At 37.6% G+C, this 19354-nt stretch overlaps 1 protein-coding gene and 1 long non-coding RNA gene across 2 annotated transcripts; both read right to left on the minus strand.

Moving 5' to 3' along the window:
• Positions 1-201: 201 nt before the first annotated feature.
• On the minus strand, positions 202-919 carry LOC141632387 (secreted RxLR effector protein 161-like). Its single transcript, XM_074444939.1, has 2 exons — positions 792-919; positions 202-706 (listed from the first exon to the last, which is right to left on the minus strand). The coding sequence occupies exons 1-2, from the start codon at positions 917-919 to the stop codon at positions 202-204; spliced, it is 633 nt and encodes a 210-aa protein (XP_074301040.1).
• Positions 920-5423: 4504 nt separating this feature from the next.
• On the minus strand, positions 5424-18622 carry LOC141626458 (uncharacterized). Its single transcript, XR_012536041.1, has 2 exons — positions 18534-18622; positions 5424-5703 (listed from the first exon to the last, which is right to left on the minus strand). It is a non-coding gene; the product is annotated as an uncharacterized LOC141626458 (long non-coding RNA).
• Between the last annotated feature and the right edge of the window lie 732 nt (positions 18623-19354).

Consider the following 19354-nt stretch of genomic DNA (forward strand, 5'->3'; position numbering starts at 1 on the left):
ATGATTCCTTCCATGTATCACAAATCAATTCCAAATCTAAGTCACCTTTAATTTTAGAAGAACATTAATTCTAACAATTAGTCACATGTAATCCAAAAACTGTAATGTATACATATACTATAATGATTAACATGTTTATTATAACAGAAACAATACTATAAGTGAATTCTAGATGTCATATTTATTACAAGCATATTAACTTTATAATAACAAGGCCTTTGATACAACACCCATGCGTTCTACATGGCCAATGAACGCCTTGGGTGGTAATCCCTTAGTTAATGGATCTGCCACCATTTTATCCGTTCTTATATGCTCAAATGACACTCTTTGCTTCTGTACCTCCTCTTTGACCGATAAGAACTTTAATTCCATGTGTTTAGCACCCTTGGAGTATTTATCGTTCTTCGAGAAGAAAACGGCTGCAGAATTGTCACAATAAATTCTCAGCGGCTTGGCAATACTATCGACGATTCTAAATCCCGAGATAAAGTTTCGCAACCACAATGCATGAATAGTGGCCTCAAAGCATGCCACAAATTCAGCTTCCATATTAGAAGTAGCAATGACAGACTGCTTCCCACTTTTCCATGATACTGTCCCTTCAGCTAAAAGAAACAAGTAGCAAAATGTTGATTTTCTACTATCAACACATCCGGCATAATCTGAATCTGAATAACCAATCACCTCAAGATGATCTGATCTCCTATAAGTAAGCATGAGCTCCTTAGTGCCTTGCAAGTACCTAAGGAATTTCTTTGCAGCTTTCTAGTGGTCCATCCCGGGATTACTTTGGTACCGATCCAACATTCCAACAGCAAAGCTGATATCTGGTCGAGTACAAGTTGATATCTGGTCGAGTACATGTATGAACATAGTTCAAACTCCCAACCACAGATGCATAGGGAATTCTCTCCATTTCTTTTCGTTCCAGCTCATTACGGGGACATTGCATTTTACTAAATTAGTCCCCTTTCTGTATAGGAACTATCCCTACAGAGCATTCATTCATTCTATATCTCTCTAAAACTTTGTCAATGTAAGCTTTCTGAGACAATCCTAACAATCCTTGTGATCTATCACGGAAAATTTCAATTCTGATCACATAGGATGCCTCACCCATATCTTTCATTTCAAAGTTCTTAGATAGATATTTCTTTACATCATGCAACATGCCTAGATCATTCGCAGCAGGTAAAATATCATCAACATATAAGACTAAAATAACAAATCTGCTCCCACTGATCTTAATGTAGATACACCTAACGACGGTAATCTCTACAAACCCATATGACGTGATGGTATCATTAAACTTTAAATACCATTGTCTGGAAGCTTGTTTTAGCCCATATATCGACTTTCTCAGCCTACACACCTTATCTTCACTACTCGGGGATGCAAATCCCTCGGGTTGGTCCATATATACTTCTTCCTCAAGCTCACCGTTTAGAAAAGCGGTCTTTACATCCATTTGGTGAAGCTCTAGATCATAATGGGCTTCCAAAGCCAAGACAATTCTTAAAGAATCTTTCTTAGACACCGGAGAGAAAGTTTCTTTATAGTCAATGTCATCTTTCTGAGTGAAACCTTTGACAACAAGTCGAGCCTTATATCTTTCAATGTTACCTTTAGAGTCCCGTTTGGTCTTATAAATCCATTTCGACCCAACGGTCTTAGAACCCTCAGGTAACACTACTAAGTCCCATACATTGTTGTCATCCATAGATTTCATCTCCTCTTTCATTGCAATTGACCATTTTTCAGAATTATCACTTTCCATGGCCTTATGGAATGAGACGGGATCCTCACTAATGCTCAAGTCACATTCAACGTTATATGTCTCGTAGTCATCTGGGATGGCTGATCTTCTTTCTCTTATAGATCTCCTTAATTGTTCCTCTGGAACATTGACTACCCTTCTTCGCCTTACAGATTGCCTTGACTGTTCACGTGACATATTATTCTCCCCTTGAATTGTGACTTGATCATCATTGTTATTGTCATTTTGTGGGTCTTGCACTCCATTTCGTTGTTGTCCCATTATGTCATTTGTCTGTCACGACACGATTGGTACAACAATTTCACGTGCAACTTCAGGAGAAGAAACTTCAACCTGAATTTCTTGAATGTCCACTTTTCGTGGTTCAATGCTCCCACTAGTTTGACCGTTCTCAATGAATCTAGCATTTCCAGTCTCTACTATTCTCGTACTATGATTAGGACAGTAAAATCTATACCCCTTTGACTTTTCAGGATAGCCAATGAAATGACCACTGACTGTCCTAGGATATAGCTTTTTTTCATTTGGGTTATACAACCTTACTTCAGCTGGGCAACCCCAAACTCGAAGATGTCTTAAACTCGGTTTCCTTCCCGTCCATAGTTCGTAAGGAGTCTTAGGAACTGATTTACTAGGAACGCGATTTAAAACATACGTTGCTGTCTTTAATGCATAAATCCATAGTGAAAGAGGTAAAGAACAATTACTTAACATACTCCTAACCATTTCCATTAAAGTACGGTTTCGCCTTTCAGCAACACCGTTCTGCTGAAGTATACCAGGCATTGTATACTGTGCACAAATACCCCTACTTTCAAGTAACTTTGCAAATGGACCAGGACATTATCCATTTTCAGTAAAACTTCCATAAAACTCACCACCTCTATCAGAGCTCACAATTTTCACTTTCTTTTCTAGCTGCCTTTCTATCTCATTTATGAATATCTCAAGGACATCCATAGAATGAGCCTTTTCATGCAACAAATAAGTAAAACCATACCGCGAGAAATCATCTATAAAAGTGATAAAGTACTTTTCACCACTCCAGGATGGAGTGTCAAAAGGTCCACATATATCAGTGTGTATAATTTCTAAAAGCTGAGAGCTCCTTGTAGCTGATTTCTTTACTGTATGTTTAGTCTGATTACCTTTAATACAGTCTACACATACATCTAAGTCACTAAAATCCAATTGAGGTAGAATTTCATCTTTTACCAACCTCGTTAACCTTTCTTTGGATATATGACCTAGCCTTTGATGCCACAAGTAAGCTGATTTTTCGTTCAATGCACTACGTTTAATACCTTGACACTCAACATAAAATAGGGACTCGAAAAATTTAACATCAAGATTGAACCTATAAAATGAATCAATCAAAGTACCACTACCATAAAAGTATTCATTAAGGTACATAGAAAATACACCATGTCCAAACTTGAAATTAAAACCTAAATTATCCAATCTACTTAGTGATACAGGATTTCTAGCACAATTGGGTACATAGAGACAATCTATAAGATCTATATGACAACCAGTGTCTAAGATTAATATGTAAGTCCCAATGCCCTCAATGCGTGCCTTCATTCTGTTTCCCATGGATGCAAACTGTTCAGCTCCTCTTATGGGCTGGATCATACGATATCCCTGTTTTATGTGAGAAATTTGAGTAGTTGCACCAGAATCTAACCACCAAGTATTATTAGGTACTTCTATAATATTTGATTCAAAGCAAACAAAATTATAATGTTTACCTTTCTTATCGAACCATGCCTTCCTTTTAGGACAATCCTTCTTAAAGTGTCCCGTTTTCTTGCAAAAGTGACACTTCTTTTCTTTCTGGATCGCACTTTCAGGTCCTTTAAAGAAAGACTTTTCCTTCTTGCCTTTCTTACCCTTCTTACCCGGTTTAGCCTTGCTGCTGCTGGCACCATCATGACTCAAGAAATGAACAGTTTGATCTTTCATCTTCTTTAATCTCCCCTCCTCCTGTATAAGCATGGCTTTTAACTCTTGATAGTTTCATTTATCTTTAATGGTATTATAGTTCACCTGGAACTGGCCAAACTCATAAAGTAGAGAGTTAATGATGAATTGGACCAAGAAAGTATCACTTACGTCCATCCCTAAAGTCCTCAACTTTGCTGCCAGGTTAGACATGGGTGTCACATGATCATGAATCGGTTGAGACCAGTCAAACCTTTTCGTAGTCAGCTCACTCATTAAACTACCAACAATTGACTTATCAGCTATATCCGACTGCGAACACTCCTTTACTTTAAGCATGAAATCCCTTGCTTTCTCTATTTTGGGCATGGAGGGCTTAATGTTATCAGCCATTGTCATCCTCATGAGGTGTAAACCCAACCTGTTAGATTTCTCCCAAGTCTGATAATGACACTTTTCGGCTTCGGAGCTCTGAGGTGTAATTTTTGTTGGTTCCTCATCTGTCAGGATGACAATGTCCAAAGCCATTATGCCTAGTGTATACTGGATCTTTAAGGCCCACTCATCATAATTAAGCCCATTGAACTTTACAAAAGAGTCAGCAGATGTAAACATATTTGGGGATGCTGCAAACATTTATATATGTTTATCTATTAGTGCTTTGAAAAACTATCATACAGATTCAAATAAAATTATATAAACTTTCATACATGTATTTAAATGACCTTTGGGCAACACTTAAACACAAGTAACCATCATTGATGTTAATATATACTTTAACAATTAATTATAACACACATGAATCAAACAAGAATGCTATCTTTGGATATACATACTATAAGACCCAATTTATGAATAATTAACCCTTTTATATTATCAACTATATTTAATGACCCACCTTTGGGTGATCTCCCAAAATATAGATGACAAAGATAATTGATCAATCTTATTATAGTGTCATTTAAACATCTCTTTAATCTTGATCAATTGATAACTTTTATTTTAAATGTTTAAATGTAATATAACAAGGTCACTTTGGTGACTAACATGTGATATACAAAATAAACATTTAATTTTAATGGTATATTAACTTTCAATGTTTATAATTCATAACACTACGTACCCATTATAAGACATGTCAATGTACTGACTTTATTATATTATGTCTTTTTCTCTACATTACTGTCATGTGAAAATCGACAAAAAAATGATCAAAATCTTTCATGATCCATGAAAAAGAAACCTCAAATAAACATGGTGCAGTATAGTCATTTATATCTTCTCATTTGTCTGTTTATGCTTTTATAAGTCACTACTAGAAAAAAGGCCAAAGAAACCATTGGAAATTGACCTAAGAGACCAACATAGAGATGGTCTCAAGGTCAAAGGTCTCTTAGGGTAAGAGATCATGCAAATAAAAATGGTTTCTTTGAATAAAATTTAGAAATCATCTTTCATAAATAAATGGTTTCTTTCCCAACTGAGAAAGAGACCATTTAAGTGAATAAAATGGTTTCTTAACTCATGATTAATAACCAAGCAACAGTTACAGATGGTTTCTTTGCAGAAACCATGGATGAGAGAAGCATGGTCTCTTTGATTTTTTAATTATTATTTTTTTTGCCCGACCTGCTGGCTGCTGCATCGTCAGTACGAGTATTAAGTGTTTTATGGAAGAGGTCAAACATACCAGCCTAATAAAAAAATATCACACATATATATAATAATGAAAAGTGTGTTCATTTTTACACTCACTTAAAGCAAGTGGTAATATTTTCTGCCATTAATACAAAAAAAAGATGACTATTTTGCAAAAATTACAATAACAAAAAAATAAAATCTAACTCAATCTCTCACTGATCAACCTCCGTACCGTCTACCTCTACTTCCTTGAGTGTGTTTGCGAACAAATGAACTCCATATTTCCTTAACTCGTCGAGCATTTGTTGGAAGCAAGTCTCCGAGACATCTTTAAAATACTACAAAACAAAAATAAGCCTAGTAACTTAATCACAAAATTTACAATACTAATATTTGCGAAATAAGAGGAAAAATATTTAAGTACTTTCCACAATATCAGACATTTATAAAAGCAATACAAGTTAAGAATAATGGCCAAAAAAATAGAGTACGTTATCAGTACACTAGTCACAACTCACCCGCACAACAATAACCAGCACGTTATCCGTACAACAACAATTAGAGCACCTCACCCGCGCAAGAACAATCACAGCATAACTACGAGTCTACGACACCACATTAGCACAAGCACAACTACAACAACCCGTCACCAAAGCAACCCATTACTACAAATTTATCTTGGAGACATAGCGTAGTTAAAGCAAAGCTGCAAGAAGTAATACCTGATCAGTTTGCAATCGTTTCAAGCATATAACGGCAAACATAAAATCCACAATATAGCAAATCAAGTGATTGTTGAGGAGTATGAGGACACTATTACGAAAAAAAATCATTAAAAAATGTATTATTTCATTAACCATTTGTTAGGAATCACGAGAAGAAATATGCTCATATACATAGGTGAGGTAGGGGAGCAAAACAGTAGGGACTTACCGGATGTCACGACACAATATCTAAAAACAAACCTGAAGAGTTTAGGATTCAAGTACCTAAGAGGGGGAGGGGGTGAATTAGGTACTATTTTAAAAATTTCAACTTAGTCTTTATTGAATTAAAGCAAGTTGGTTGATAATGTGAAGAACAAATGGATACATCAAGTAATATTGATTCATTAAGAGTGTATCACGATGTTTAAGAAGATTGCAGTAAGGCAACGGTTGATGTGACTGTTGCTTGTATGTCTTAGCTCATGAGAGAAGGCTACTGACCAAAAGCAACAGTATCAGCGACTGTTTTTAAACAAAATGTGGATTAACAATCGAGTAAAGAAAATGCAGCGGAAATTAAAATAACAAAGATTAACACGATGCTTTTGAATTGGTTCGGCCAACTCCTAAAGGCCTACGTCCAATCTTCTTTTATTAATAAGTTTAAGTGATCTACTCCGACTACTTAAACACTTACAAATAAAAGGACCAACAACCTACTCCGGTTGCGACACAAGTCTCAAGACTACTCCGTCTAGAAACTTAAGACTCTTACAGAATGATTACAAAGATCAAGTTTCCTCAAACTGATTCTATGAAAGAATTGATAAGGACAACTTATAGATCAATCGATTCTAGGCAAGAGAATGTAATACTTAAGGCAACGGTAGTGAAGAAGATCATGCCACTGGAAGACTTAGAAATATTTTGCAAATGAAGTAAAAAGCTTTGAGTTCTTAAAAACAAGTTTGCAAAACACTTTTAAAATTCTCTGGAAAAAGTCTTGAGAAAATGAAGGAGAAGAGTGCTCCTTTTATAGGGAAGCAAACTAGGGTTTAGAAGTCAAGACAAGAGGTAGAAAACAAATAACTTTGACTTGCCCAAGTTAGCACAAAATAGAGCATTCTTCCAAAGGTTAAAGGAGAAAAGGAGCTTTGTTACTATCTTGAAGGGCCTTTGAAAACCAGTCAAGGTAAGATAGACAATCAAGTGAGGACATTTTAGAGAAACAAATTTGGAAAGAAACAAGTTCTTCTTTCTAAAAGCCAACATAAGAATTATTGCCATTTTGAGTTAAGACCTTTTAAAAGATGCCAATAGAATATCCTTTTCTTAAACAATAACCTTTTACAAGATTCAAATATCAGAAATGTGTATTTCAAAATAGAAGTTTTTATTTTCGAAATATGAGCATTTTGAAAATGAAGACTTCTTCCAAGTGACACGAGTTGAAGCAACGGTCTGGCAGACTGTTGCCTTAGCAAGCAGACTGTTGTTCAACAACAGTCTTGCTTACTGTTGCCTTAGTACCACATTCTTTTACCTTTACATTAGGTGACTCTCTATTACGACGCAATTCTTGGGTTGCTTGTTCAACACGTTTCGACCATAATCACTTGATAATCTCTTGATTCGGAGATTGGACTAAATCCTGAAATAAAACATCTTAAGGCAAGATTAGAGTAGGTTTGTCATCATCAACAAAAAGTGTTCTAACAAATTCCCCCTTTGATGATGACAAGCCTTAATAAAATGAATGTTCCAAAAGAAATTCCCCCTCAAATGGTTAGTCCAACAATAATCATGAATGTAGAATTAGTGGGCGAAACTTATAAGGTCACAAATCCTAGATCAAGGTTACTGTCAAATTTATCCTACCACAAGACAAGAGATTAACTAACTAACAAGTAATAAGAACATGAATTTCCCTTTTCCCCCTCTTGACATCATCAAACAAAGAAATACTAACCCGGACACGAATAAAACATGCATGTTACGTCGCACAAAAGACAACCAAATTTGCAACAAAATGACAAGGTCAACATTTAACAAGGTTCAAACATAGTTTAAACAGCAAGTTCGGTACGGCTAATGCATAGTTTAAAGAGTACACCACCAAAATAGATAAAAACGGGGTAGGGGCAAGGGTGGCAAACAAAATGGTTAGGCTGATTTTTTAGGAGATAGTATGGGTTTAGTGGGTCGAAACAAGGAGCCCATCCAGATCATCATCATCATCGTCTGAGCCGTCGACAGTTCCTGCATCACCATCCTCATATTTTTCTTGAAGTAGAGCAGAGATGATAGCAACCTCACCTTTGAGGTAATCGAGAGTAGACTTGATGATTTCCACATCCTTTTTCAGACCCGGAAGACACGCAACATCTTCCCTAACCCGAGCCAAGGTATCAAGAACCGAGGACCCACCCGTAACTCCGGACACATCACCCTCCTTTCCCGAGGGTTTTTCGACATCCTTCTTCCCTTTTTTCGATTTCACAACCTCCAAAATTCCCTTCTCAGTTTTCAGCAACATTTTCCCCAAAGTTCCAACCGACATCACATCAAACATATCCTAAGAACCGACACTGCCCTTAACAAGCAACCCTTTGGACCGAATAATTAGAGAAATCCACATGGCATAGGGTAGGCGAATGGTGTTGTTGTAGTTGGGGTCTTGAATTTTGGACTCGATCATGGCAATTCGTTTAAAGAAAAGGCTAGGGAGGTTGATTTTTTTGTGAGTCATTAAGTGAAAGATGAGATAGTGTTGGGCAACAGTAAGTTTTGTGCGGTCATTAGATGGGTAAATGGTACGACACAGTAGGTTAAACAAGAGTTTTGGTAGGGCAGGGAGTTCATTGGGTTAACGGGTTTGCATTTGGGGTGAAAGGGGGTCACGGTTTTGGCAATTACGGAGGGGGAGGCATAATCTAAGGCTGGCCAAGTTTTTCCGGCAGGAGTAAGGTCGTATCCATGATTGTCAATGGAGAGGATTTTGGCAAACTGAGTTTGGGAAAGAGTAAATGACTTACCATTAATTTTTGCGGTTAGGGTTTTCAAGCTTGAGAGCACATGGACAGTGGCGAAAAACTGAAGGACTTCACTGGCAAAGACGGGTGCCTCTAATTGAACAAGATCCTCGCAACCTTGAGCCACAATGGCGACTTCAAAATCCGAAAGGGCAGGATCGGAAGAGAGCCACAAAGACGGGTAGATCCGTGGAGTTTGAAGAGCATCTCTGTGAAGTAGTTTTCCGCAAGTTCTTTTGATTTCATCAGTGAGTAACGGGTTAGCATCAATTTGATCCTTGACAATAGACGGATCCCATTTCCCGGAGAGGGTGACGGCATCCGAACCCGATAAAAATTTCCCCTTATTCACTGCAGATTTCTTCTTTCCTTTCTTCTTTGGTGGTTCATTTTGAACCGGTTCCTCCCCGTTTTCCTCAGATCCGACCGATTTGTCGACCGGATCCTCTTCCTTTTCAATAGTCTCTTCAACTTTTTCACCGAAGTTAGAGTTCTCATTTGCATGAGAATGATTTTCCCCACTTCCGTCAGATTTATCAACATCATCATCTTCACCTTGCTCATTTTCATCAAACTCGGTCTCCTCTTCGAGTATATCCGATAATTTGGAGGCGGATTTTCCCTTTTTGAGTGGCGATTTCCGAGTAGGTTTGGAGCCACCGGTATCATCGGTAGTGTCTTCGATATGGATGTGGATGGGTTCTGATGAAGCACTCGAGGATGATTTCTTTGACCCAGATCTGGTTCGTTTCCTTGTTACGGATGAGCATGGAGTCGGGTTAGAAGTTGGTTGCAAAGGTTGTGTTTCTTGGACGGTTTCTGGTGAGGGATTAGTGGGGAAGGCATGAGATACTTTAGATTTGGAGGTGGGGTTGATAAGAGTGTCATGAGAGGATGACGTTTGGGACATTGTGGGTGATGGAGACGGGATTTTTGTGTTGAAAGAAGTTTTGACCATGGAAAAACAAGGGTAGGTGAATAATGAGGTGAGAGGGTATGGTTGGTTAATTTGAGATGGCTGTTGGATTTCTTTAGGCTTTTAGGTTTGGATAAGGACGGAGGGTAGATGGTGATATTAAGTGGGGTAGTTGTAGGTTAGGTGTCATAAAGAGAGTAGTTGAGGCCTTAATCAATTCGGTGGTGCACAATATAAACATAAGTATAGGCGTCCGGTTGAGTGATCATTAAGACAAAGACGATTTATCGATTAAGGACATAACATGGAATGGATAGACTAGAATGAAGGATAGCAAACCCGTTTTAGTCAATCATGTGAGGGATTAGTTTAATTCATATAAAAATTACATGCACTTAATCAAGCCATTTGTAAATCAAGTTTCTCAAATTGTTCTCTTGCAAGTGGTTTAGTAAATATGTCGGCAATTTGATCTTCGGTTTTGCAAAAAATAAGTTCAACATGTCCTTTTTCTACGTGATCACGAATAAAATGGTGACGGATTTCAATGTGCTTGGTCTTAGAATGTTGAATAGGATTTTTTGATATATTTATCGCACTCGTATTATCACATAAAATGGGAACGGAGTCATAAATAATACCAAAGTCGAGAAGTTGTTGTTTTACCCATAGAAGTTGTGAGCAACAATGAGCGGCACTAACGTATTCACTTTCGGCCGTTGAAAGAGCAACCGTGTTTTGTTTCTTTGAGCCCCATGAGATTAAGCACGGACCCAAAAATGTTGCAATTCCGGATGTACTCTTTCGATCGACGCTACAACCCGTATAGTCCGCGTCGGAATATCCTATAAGATCAAAGGGACAATGTAAGGGGTACCACAAATAAAGATCTTGTGTTCCAATCAAATATCGAAGAATGCGTTTAACGGCTTTAAAGTGAGATTCTTTCGGATTTGATTGGAATCTAGCACATAAACAAACACTAAAAAGAATGTCGGGACGACTTGCGGTCAAATAGAGAAGCGATCCAATCATACCTCGATACACCTTTTCGCTAATGCTCTTACCTTTCTCATCTTTGTCCAATTTGGACTTAGATACCATAGGTGTGGAGTGAGGGTTGCCATTGGTCATCCCAAATTTCTTAAGCATCTCTTTAATGTACTTTTGTTGATGGATCATGATTCCATCTTTGGATTGCTTGATTTGGAGCCCAAGAAAAAATCCTAACTCACCCTTCATACTCATTTCAAATTCCGATTTCATTAGTTCCGAAAAATAAGTATAAAGAATCTCATTTGTTGCTCCAAATATGATGTCATCGACATATACTTGGACAACCAACAGTTCACTGGACTGTTGCTTTAGAAACAATGTTTTGTCAATTGAACCTCTTCCAAAACCATTTTCAATGAGAAATTTAGACAATCTATCATACCAACACCTTGGTGCTTGTTTTAAACCATAAAAAGTTTTGTCTAATTTGAAAACATGTTTAGGAAAATCATTGTCTAAAAAGCCCGGTGGTTGCTCTACAAAGACATCCTCTTCCAAATATCCATTTAAAAAGGCGGTTTTGACATCCATTTGGAAAAGCTTGATGCCTTTGTGAGCCGCAAAAGCTATCAATAATCGTATGGCCTCAAGCCTAGCTACCGGTGCATAGGTTTCATCGTAATCAATTCCTTCTTGTTGGTTGTAACCTTGCACCACTAGTCTAGCTTTATTCCTTACGATTTCACCGGAATCATCAAGCTTATTGCGAAAGACCCATCTAGTACCAATGACGGTACGATTAGATGGTCTAGGGACAAGATGCCATACCTCATTTCTTTTAAATTGATTGAGCTCATCTTGCATAGCTAGCATCCAATCGGCATCGGTTAATGCAATTGTTATATTGGCCGGCTCGATTTGAGAGAGAAATGCGCTATGGGCGCAAAATTCATCGAGAGATGCAAAGTTGTTGAGAGAGGCCCTTGTCTTAATACCGGAGTTCAAGTCACTAGTGAGATTTGAGAGTGGATGAGAGCTTTGATGTTTCCATTTTTTAGGAACAAAGGCGCTTTGTTCCCCCTCAGAGGCAACAGTCTCCGTGACTGTTGTCTGTTGATTAGCGGCAGGCGCTGGATTGGTGTTTGAGGATTCTTCTGAGGCAACGGTGTCTGGGACTGTTACAGTTCTGGAAGTGAAGGCAACAGTCGTGTGAACCGTTGCTGAATGGGGTGTGGAATCAGGGGCAACAGTGTCTCTGTTTGTTCCCCCGGATTCTTTGCTTTCACCCAAAGGCAACAACGAACCGTGGGATCGTTGCCTAACGTCATTGATTGGAGCCTCCTCATCCTCAAACACAAAGTCTTTTCTCACAAGACCTATCTCAAATTCGTCATCTTCATCATCTTCTCCGTCGTTTTGTACCTGTCCAAGAATGCTAGATTCATCAAATATGACATGGACACTTTCTTCAATTAGCATGGTTCGTTTGTTATAAACTTTATAGGCCTTGCTATGGTCGGAATAACCAATAAAAACCGCTTCATCACTACGTGGATCAAATTTACCCAAGTTGTCTTTACCATTGTTGTGAACAAAGCATTTGCTCCCAAAGCATCTAAAATATGAGATATTGGGTTTTCTACCACGTAAAATTTCATAGGGTGTTTTATTGATTATGCTTCTTATCATGACTCGATTATGAATATAGCAAGCGATGTTTACCGCTTCGGCCCAAAAGTCTTTAGGCAATTTACTACACAACAACATGGTTCTAGCCATACTTTCAAGGGTCCTATTCATTCGTTCAACCACTCCATTTTGTTGTGGTGTTCTAGGAGACGAAAAATTATGGTCTACACCATTGTCATTACAATAAGCGCTAAATGATGAATTTTCGAATTCGGTTCCATGATCGGTTCTTATGGAAACAAGTTTGAGATCAAGTTTGTTTTGAATCTTTTTCAACCAAATTAAAAACTCATCAAATGCCTCACTCTTGGAACTCAAGAAAAGTGCCCAAACAAACCTAGAATAATCATCAACAATGACACACACATAACGACTACCTCCTCTACTTCTAGTTCTCATTGGACCACATAAGTCGATATGCAAAAGTTGTAATGGGCGAAGAGTACTCACAATTCTTTTAGACTTAAATGAACTTCTAACATGTTTACATCTAGCACATTCATCACATACTTTATCAAACTCAAATTTCATGTTAGGAAATCCTTCTACCAAGTCAAGTCTTTTAAGAGTGTGAAGAGTTTTAGCACTAACATGTCCAAACCTTTTGTGCCACAACCAAGGATCATTTTTCATTACACTCATGCATGACATGGTATGACCGGACAACGTGTTTAAGTCGGTTAAGTAAACATCTTTGACACGTCTCCCTTCGAGAATAATCTCATGAGTTGTGGCATCAATTATTCGACACAAATTAGAACTAAATTCCACAATATTACCTTTATCACAAAGTTTAGAAATGCTAAGGAGATTATGTTTCAAACCTTTGACAAGCCGCACATTGTCGACACAAAGTAACGATGACTTACCGACCTTTCCCATGCCTATTATTTCACCTTTCTTGTCGTCGCCAAACGTTACCTTGCCACCATCATAAGCTTCTAGTGAGAGGAATTGGCTTCTATCTCCCGTCATGTGACGAGAACATCCACTATCCAAGTACCAATTGCGGCCACCTCTCACCAAGCCCTACACAAGATTAGACTTTGAGTTTAGGAACCCAAATAAATTTGGGTCCCTTTTTATCCTTCATATTTCGCAACAAATCTTTTCTAATCCAAACTTGTTTTACAACCTTAATATTTTTGTTAATGTCATTATGTCTTTTCTTGCGAGCATTAAAGACATGACCGGTTTTACCACAATAGTTGCAAATGATGTACTCGGGAAGACCAACATATTTCCTTTTTCTAAAGTCGGTTTGAGTTGGATCCGGTTTTCTGAGGCAACAGTCGGACTGACTGTTCCATTTGAAACCAAGACCGGCAGTTTTATCACATCTCTTGGACTGGTTAGTGAGGAAATTTAAGACATTTTGACGTCCTTCCCAATTTTTAGACACATTCTTAGCTTCCACAAGTTCTCCTTTTAATTCTTCGATTTTAAACGTGAGATACTTGTTTCTTTCTTTAGAGTTTTCTAACTCTTTCTTAATTAAAACATACTCGGATTTCAATTCCATGTAACTTTCAGATTTTTGTTGAACATTAAGCTTAAGACTCGATATGCAACTATCTAAATGAACAATTTTTGATCTAGATGAGCTACATTCGGGAGATTCATTTTGAATTTTGACAAGTTTTTCATGAAGTATTCTAATCTCCCTTTTGTAGGCATCTAAGTTGACTTTGAGACACTCATTCTCTTTAGATAAATTAGTGACTAGTTCATTTGACACTTCCTTGACATTGTCAGAGGCAACAGTCTGAGACACTGTTGTTTTAAGTTCTTCTATCTCATCAACTAAGTCATCAATTACACCTTTAGATATGGATTGTTCATTTAGAAGTTCATCACGTTCCTTAGTTATCATGGACATCTGTAAAATCAGAGTGGTATTGACATTCTCAAGATCAGAAACATCATTGGGGTTCGACCTAAGACACTTTAGTTCGTTTGACAACTCCTTGTTCAATTTATTTACTCTTTTTACCTCATCAGAGGCAACAGTCGCGCTGTCTGTTGCCTTAAGTTCACTTTTAAGGAGAACGTTTTCTTGTACAATTTCCTCTATTTCATCTTGCATGAGGTCCAACTTTTCAGTTTGTGAACGACACTTATCAAAGAGTTTGTCAAGAAGCTTACATACTTTGTCTTTGGAGTAAGTCCTAGCTTTGGCCTTTAGAAGTTTTACCTCATTGTCGGAATCGGAGTCGGAATCATCGGGATGAGCCATAAGACATCTAAGATGCTCGGTTTTAGAGGGTTTTGAGAATTTATCCTTGAGATGACTTGTAAGACACATTTTAGCCTCTAATTCCTCCTCGATGATTTCATCGTCCTCGGAGTCGGACATTCCCCATATGGCGGACATGACTCGGTTTTTGTAGTCCTTTTTAGCCTTATCTCGCTTATCTTTGGACTTAATCTCATCCCACTTAGGAAATTCTTTAATTTGATGTGATTTGTCACCATATTTAAAGCATCCAATGGTGGTGGAGGGTCTTTTCTTTGGAAAGCGTTTTTTCGTGTAGTTATTGTTGAACTTCTTATGTCCATGACCATTCACCATTCCAACTAAGTTCCTAGAGAACAAAGCAAACTCATCTTCTTCTTCATCCTCATCATCAATTGAAGAGGATGCTAAAGCAAGACTCTTTCCCCTTGAGGATTCACTAGAGTGCTTATCGAGATTGAACTCGTGAGCCATTAGTGATCCCATTAGTTCATGAAGAGATAGAGTGGATAGGTCTTTGGCCTCCTCTATGGCGGTAACCTTAGGTTGCCATTTAGTGGTAAGACTACGAAGAATTTTTCGAATGGTGTCCTCGGACTCGAAATTTCTCCCTAGACTTTTTAGTTCATTTATAATACACGAAAAGCGAGATGAAAAACTATTTATGGACTCATCCTTTGACATGTGAAACATCTCATATTGTTGCATGAGAAGGTCAATACGGTGTTTTCTAACTTGAGACGTCCCTTCATAGGCAAGAACAAGGGAATCCCAAATTAATTTAGCCGTAGGACATCCAGAAATCCGACTCACTTCGACCTCACCAACACACCGTTGAAGAATCGACATCGCTTTTGAGTTTTTCTCGGCCAATTTAAAATCGTTTTCATTATAATCTTTCTCATCTTTGACCTTAGTAAAACCCGTAAGGATGTCGGTTTCCTCAATAGTAAGAGGTCCGTTCTCGATGATTTTCCAACATTGATAATCAATACTTTTGATGTAGTGCTCTATTTTGAGCTTCCACCACCCAAAATACTCACCGATAAAGACCGGGATCTTGGAGTGTTTTGAGGAATCCATTTCTCAAGATTTAAACTCTAAGGTGATTAACCTTGATCAAGAGCACGAGGCTCTGATACCAATTGAAGAGTTTAGGATTCAAGTACCTAAGAGGGGGAGGGGGTGAATTAGGTACTATTTTAAAAATTTCAACTTAGTCTTTATTGAATTAAAGCAAGTTGGTTGATAATGTGAAGAACAAATGGATACATCAAGTATTATTGATTCATTAAGAGTGTATCACGATGTTTAAGAAGATTGCAGTAAGGCAACGGTTGATGTGACTGTTGCTTGTATGTCTTAGCTCATGAGAGAAGGCTACTGACCAAAAGCAACAGTATCAGCGACTGTTGTTAAACAAAACGTGGATTAACAATCGAGTAAAGAAAATGCAGCGGAAATTAAAATAACAAAGATTAACACGATGCTTTTGAATTGGTTCGGCCAACTCCTAAAGGCCTACGTCCAATCTTCTTTTATTAATAAGTTTAAGTGATCTACTCCGACTACTTAGACACTTACAAATAAAAGGACCAACAACCTACTCCGGTTGCGACACAAGTCTCAAGACTACTCCGTCTAGAAACTTAAGACTCTTACAGAATGATTACAAAGATCAAGTTTCCTCAAACTGATTCTATGAAAGAATTGATAAGGACAACTTATAGATCAATCGATTCTAGGCAAGAGAATGTAATACTTAAGGCAACGGTAGTGAAGACTGTTGCCACTGGAAGACTTAGAAATATTTTGCAAATGAAGTAAAAAGCTTTGAGTTCTTAAAAACAAGTTTGCAAAACACTTTGAAAATTCTATGGAAAAAGTCTTGAGAAAATGAAGGAGAAGAGTGCTCCTTTTATAGGGAAGCAAACTAGGGTTTAGAAGTCAAGACAAGAGGTAGAAAACAAATAATTTTGACTTGCCCAATTTAGCACAAAATAGAGCATTCTTCCAAAGGTTAAAGGAGAAAAGGAGCTTTGTTACTATCTTGAAGGGCCTTTGAAAATCAGTCAAGGTAAGATGGACAATCAAGTGAGGACATTTTAGAGAAACAAATTTGGAAAGAAACAAGTTCTTCTTTCTAAAAGCCAACATAAGAATTATTGCCATTTTGAGTTAAGACCTTTTAAAGATGCCAATAGAATATCCTTTTCTTAAACAATAACCTTTTACAAGATTCAAATATCAGAAATGTGTATTTCAAAATAGAAGTTTTTATTTTCGAAATATGAGCATTTTGAAAATGAAGACTTCTTCCAAGTGACACGAGTTAAAGCAACGGTCTGGCAGACTGTTGCCTTAGCAAGCAGACTGTTGTTCAACAACAGTCTTGCTTACTGTTGCCTTAGTACCACATTCTTTTACCTTTACATTAGGTGACTCTCTATTACGACACAATTCTTGGGTTGCTTGTTCAACACGTTTCGACCATAATCACTTGATAATCTCTTGATTCGGAGATTGGACTAAATCCTGAAATAAAACATCTTAAGGCAAGATTAGAGTAGGTTTGTCATCATCAACAAAAAGTGTTCTAACAAAACCTTTGGTCTCTAAAGCTTGCTGAACTGTTTCAAGGTACAACATCAAAATGATTTCAGTAATAAATATAATGTGACTATGTCACATGAGAATTGGTTTAAGCACATGATCAGGTGCTTTGCTTAGATAATTTAAGGTGTTACACATGAGTAACGGACTAACGTCTCTGAACTTTGGAAAGTATACAAAAACATAATCAGAGGGTTATTTGGAGTACTTAATGATCCACAACGAACAAAATATGTCGAAATGAATTATGCCTTTTTATAATGGTCATAAAACTACCCAAAGAGCAAAACAGTAATGGTTGTAACACAATTTATTGATGCAAAAAGGCTCAATCACCTAATAACTATTCCTTGACAAATTGAAGCAAAATAGCAAATTTTACTACCCGAAGTCAAGGATTAAAATCTAATACATCAATTATCTGCACAGATATGAAATTAACCCAACCTATCAAATTTAAAACATTAAACTAAAACCCAACCTATTAGTTTACACTAAACTCTTTGCTTGTTGTCAGTACCATGCTTATATTTAGTCTTCACACCTCTTCACACTTCCCAAATTGTGACATTAAGCCATATGTGATTGAATTTAGTACTAATTCTTGGTTCAAGGCTCTTAACATCACGTTGAACTAACCCCTCTTCATTAATTATTTACATGGCATTATCTTTTGTTATTTGGAGTACTTAATCTCAATTACGAAGATTTTTTACACAAATAACCACAATTGTACAACAAACTTAAACCTAATTTTGAATTTCAATTAAAATCGCAAATTCGCATATAAACCCTAAATAAAAACTCATCAATCTACTCTTAACATGAACTTAGATATCACCCACCTTTAATAAATTGAAAATATGAAAAAATTAACAAACAAACACACACACACACACACACACACACACAAGAATTGAGTAACAAATTATTAAATAAAATTTCTGAAAAATTTCAATATAGAAAAGGGGGAAATTACTTTGTAAATCTCGTCTCCAGATCTGAGTAAGAAGGCGGCGGACAAGTGCGGAAAGACTCCAGATCATTGGTGATGCTGCTCCGATGAGTGGTATCTGTTGGGGAAAAATTAGCACTTTTCTCTATGGGACACGTGGCACGCACCAAGTGGAGGAGAGCAAATATGAGAGGATCAATGAGTTGGCAAAATAAGGGCCACGCAATAAAAGAGAACAAACACATTCAATGTTGAGGAAAAACGCTACCAAAGGAGAGGAAAGTCAGAGCAAATTCCTCCTGGAAAATAGGTAACCGTTCCAGGAACCTCGCAACGGGCGTTCAGGGCCCTGAAAAGAGGAAACCCTAGGAAGTCAACTATAAAGGAAGAAGAATACGCCGCAGCGAGGGGATTCACTTCGACAAAGCTTACTAGAAAAAATCATATCATACTTCCTTACTTGCGAATCACTTTCGATTATAGTACAATTATTGGCGGGATTCCGACTCCCCCCGCGGTTGTTCCCACAACGGGTTTTCCGCGTCACCAAAATTCTCTCGTGTCACACTTTTTCTTTCGTTGCTCTCTGTCTTTACTTATCAATTTCGTTATACGCTCAAAACCATAGACGATCACTTTGACCTCACACCTTAATATATAATCCGTAAAATTTACCCAAAACAATTTGGCGCCCACCGTGGGGCCTCAGTGATCAATCTCTCATAAAGTCGAAATTAAGCAATCCGTCCGTCATCATGTCTGGATCCAGTGCGAGTTTGTCCAGCACCCAGGGGGTATCCTCTTAATCTGCTGGGGGAAGACCTCTTCCAAATGAGCACGGAACA

The sequence above is a fragment of the Silene latifolia genome, chromosome Y (assembly GCF_048544455.1).
Source record: "Silene latifolia isolate original U9 population chromosome Y, ASM4854445v1, whole genome shotgun sequence".
NCBI classification, from domain to species: Eukaryota; Viridiplantae; Streptophyta; class Magnoliopsida; order Caryophyllales; family Caryophyllaceae; genus Silene; species Silene latifolia.

What these genes read in the sequence shown, in the direction of transcription:
- LOC141632387 (XM_074444939.1), bottom strand. Translation starts at nt 919, where the DNA reads ATGGAGAGAATTCCCTATGCATCTGTGGTTGGGAGTTTGAACTATGTT. An exon ending in AATGTTGGATCGGTACCAAA is followed by an intron (nt 707 to 791) that starts GTAATCCCGGGA and finishes GCTTACTTATAG; the next exon opens with GAGATCAGATCATCTTGAGG.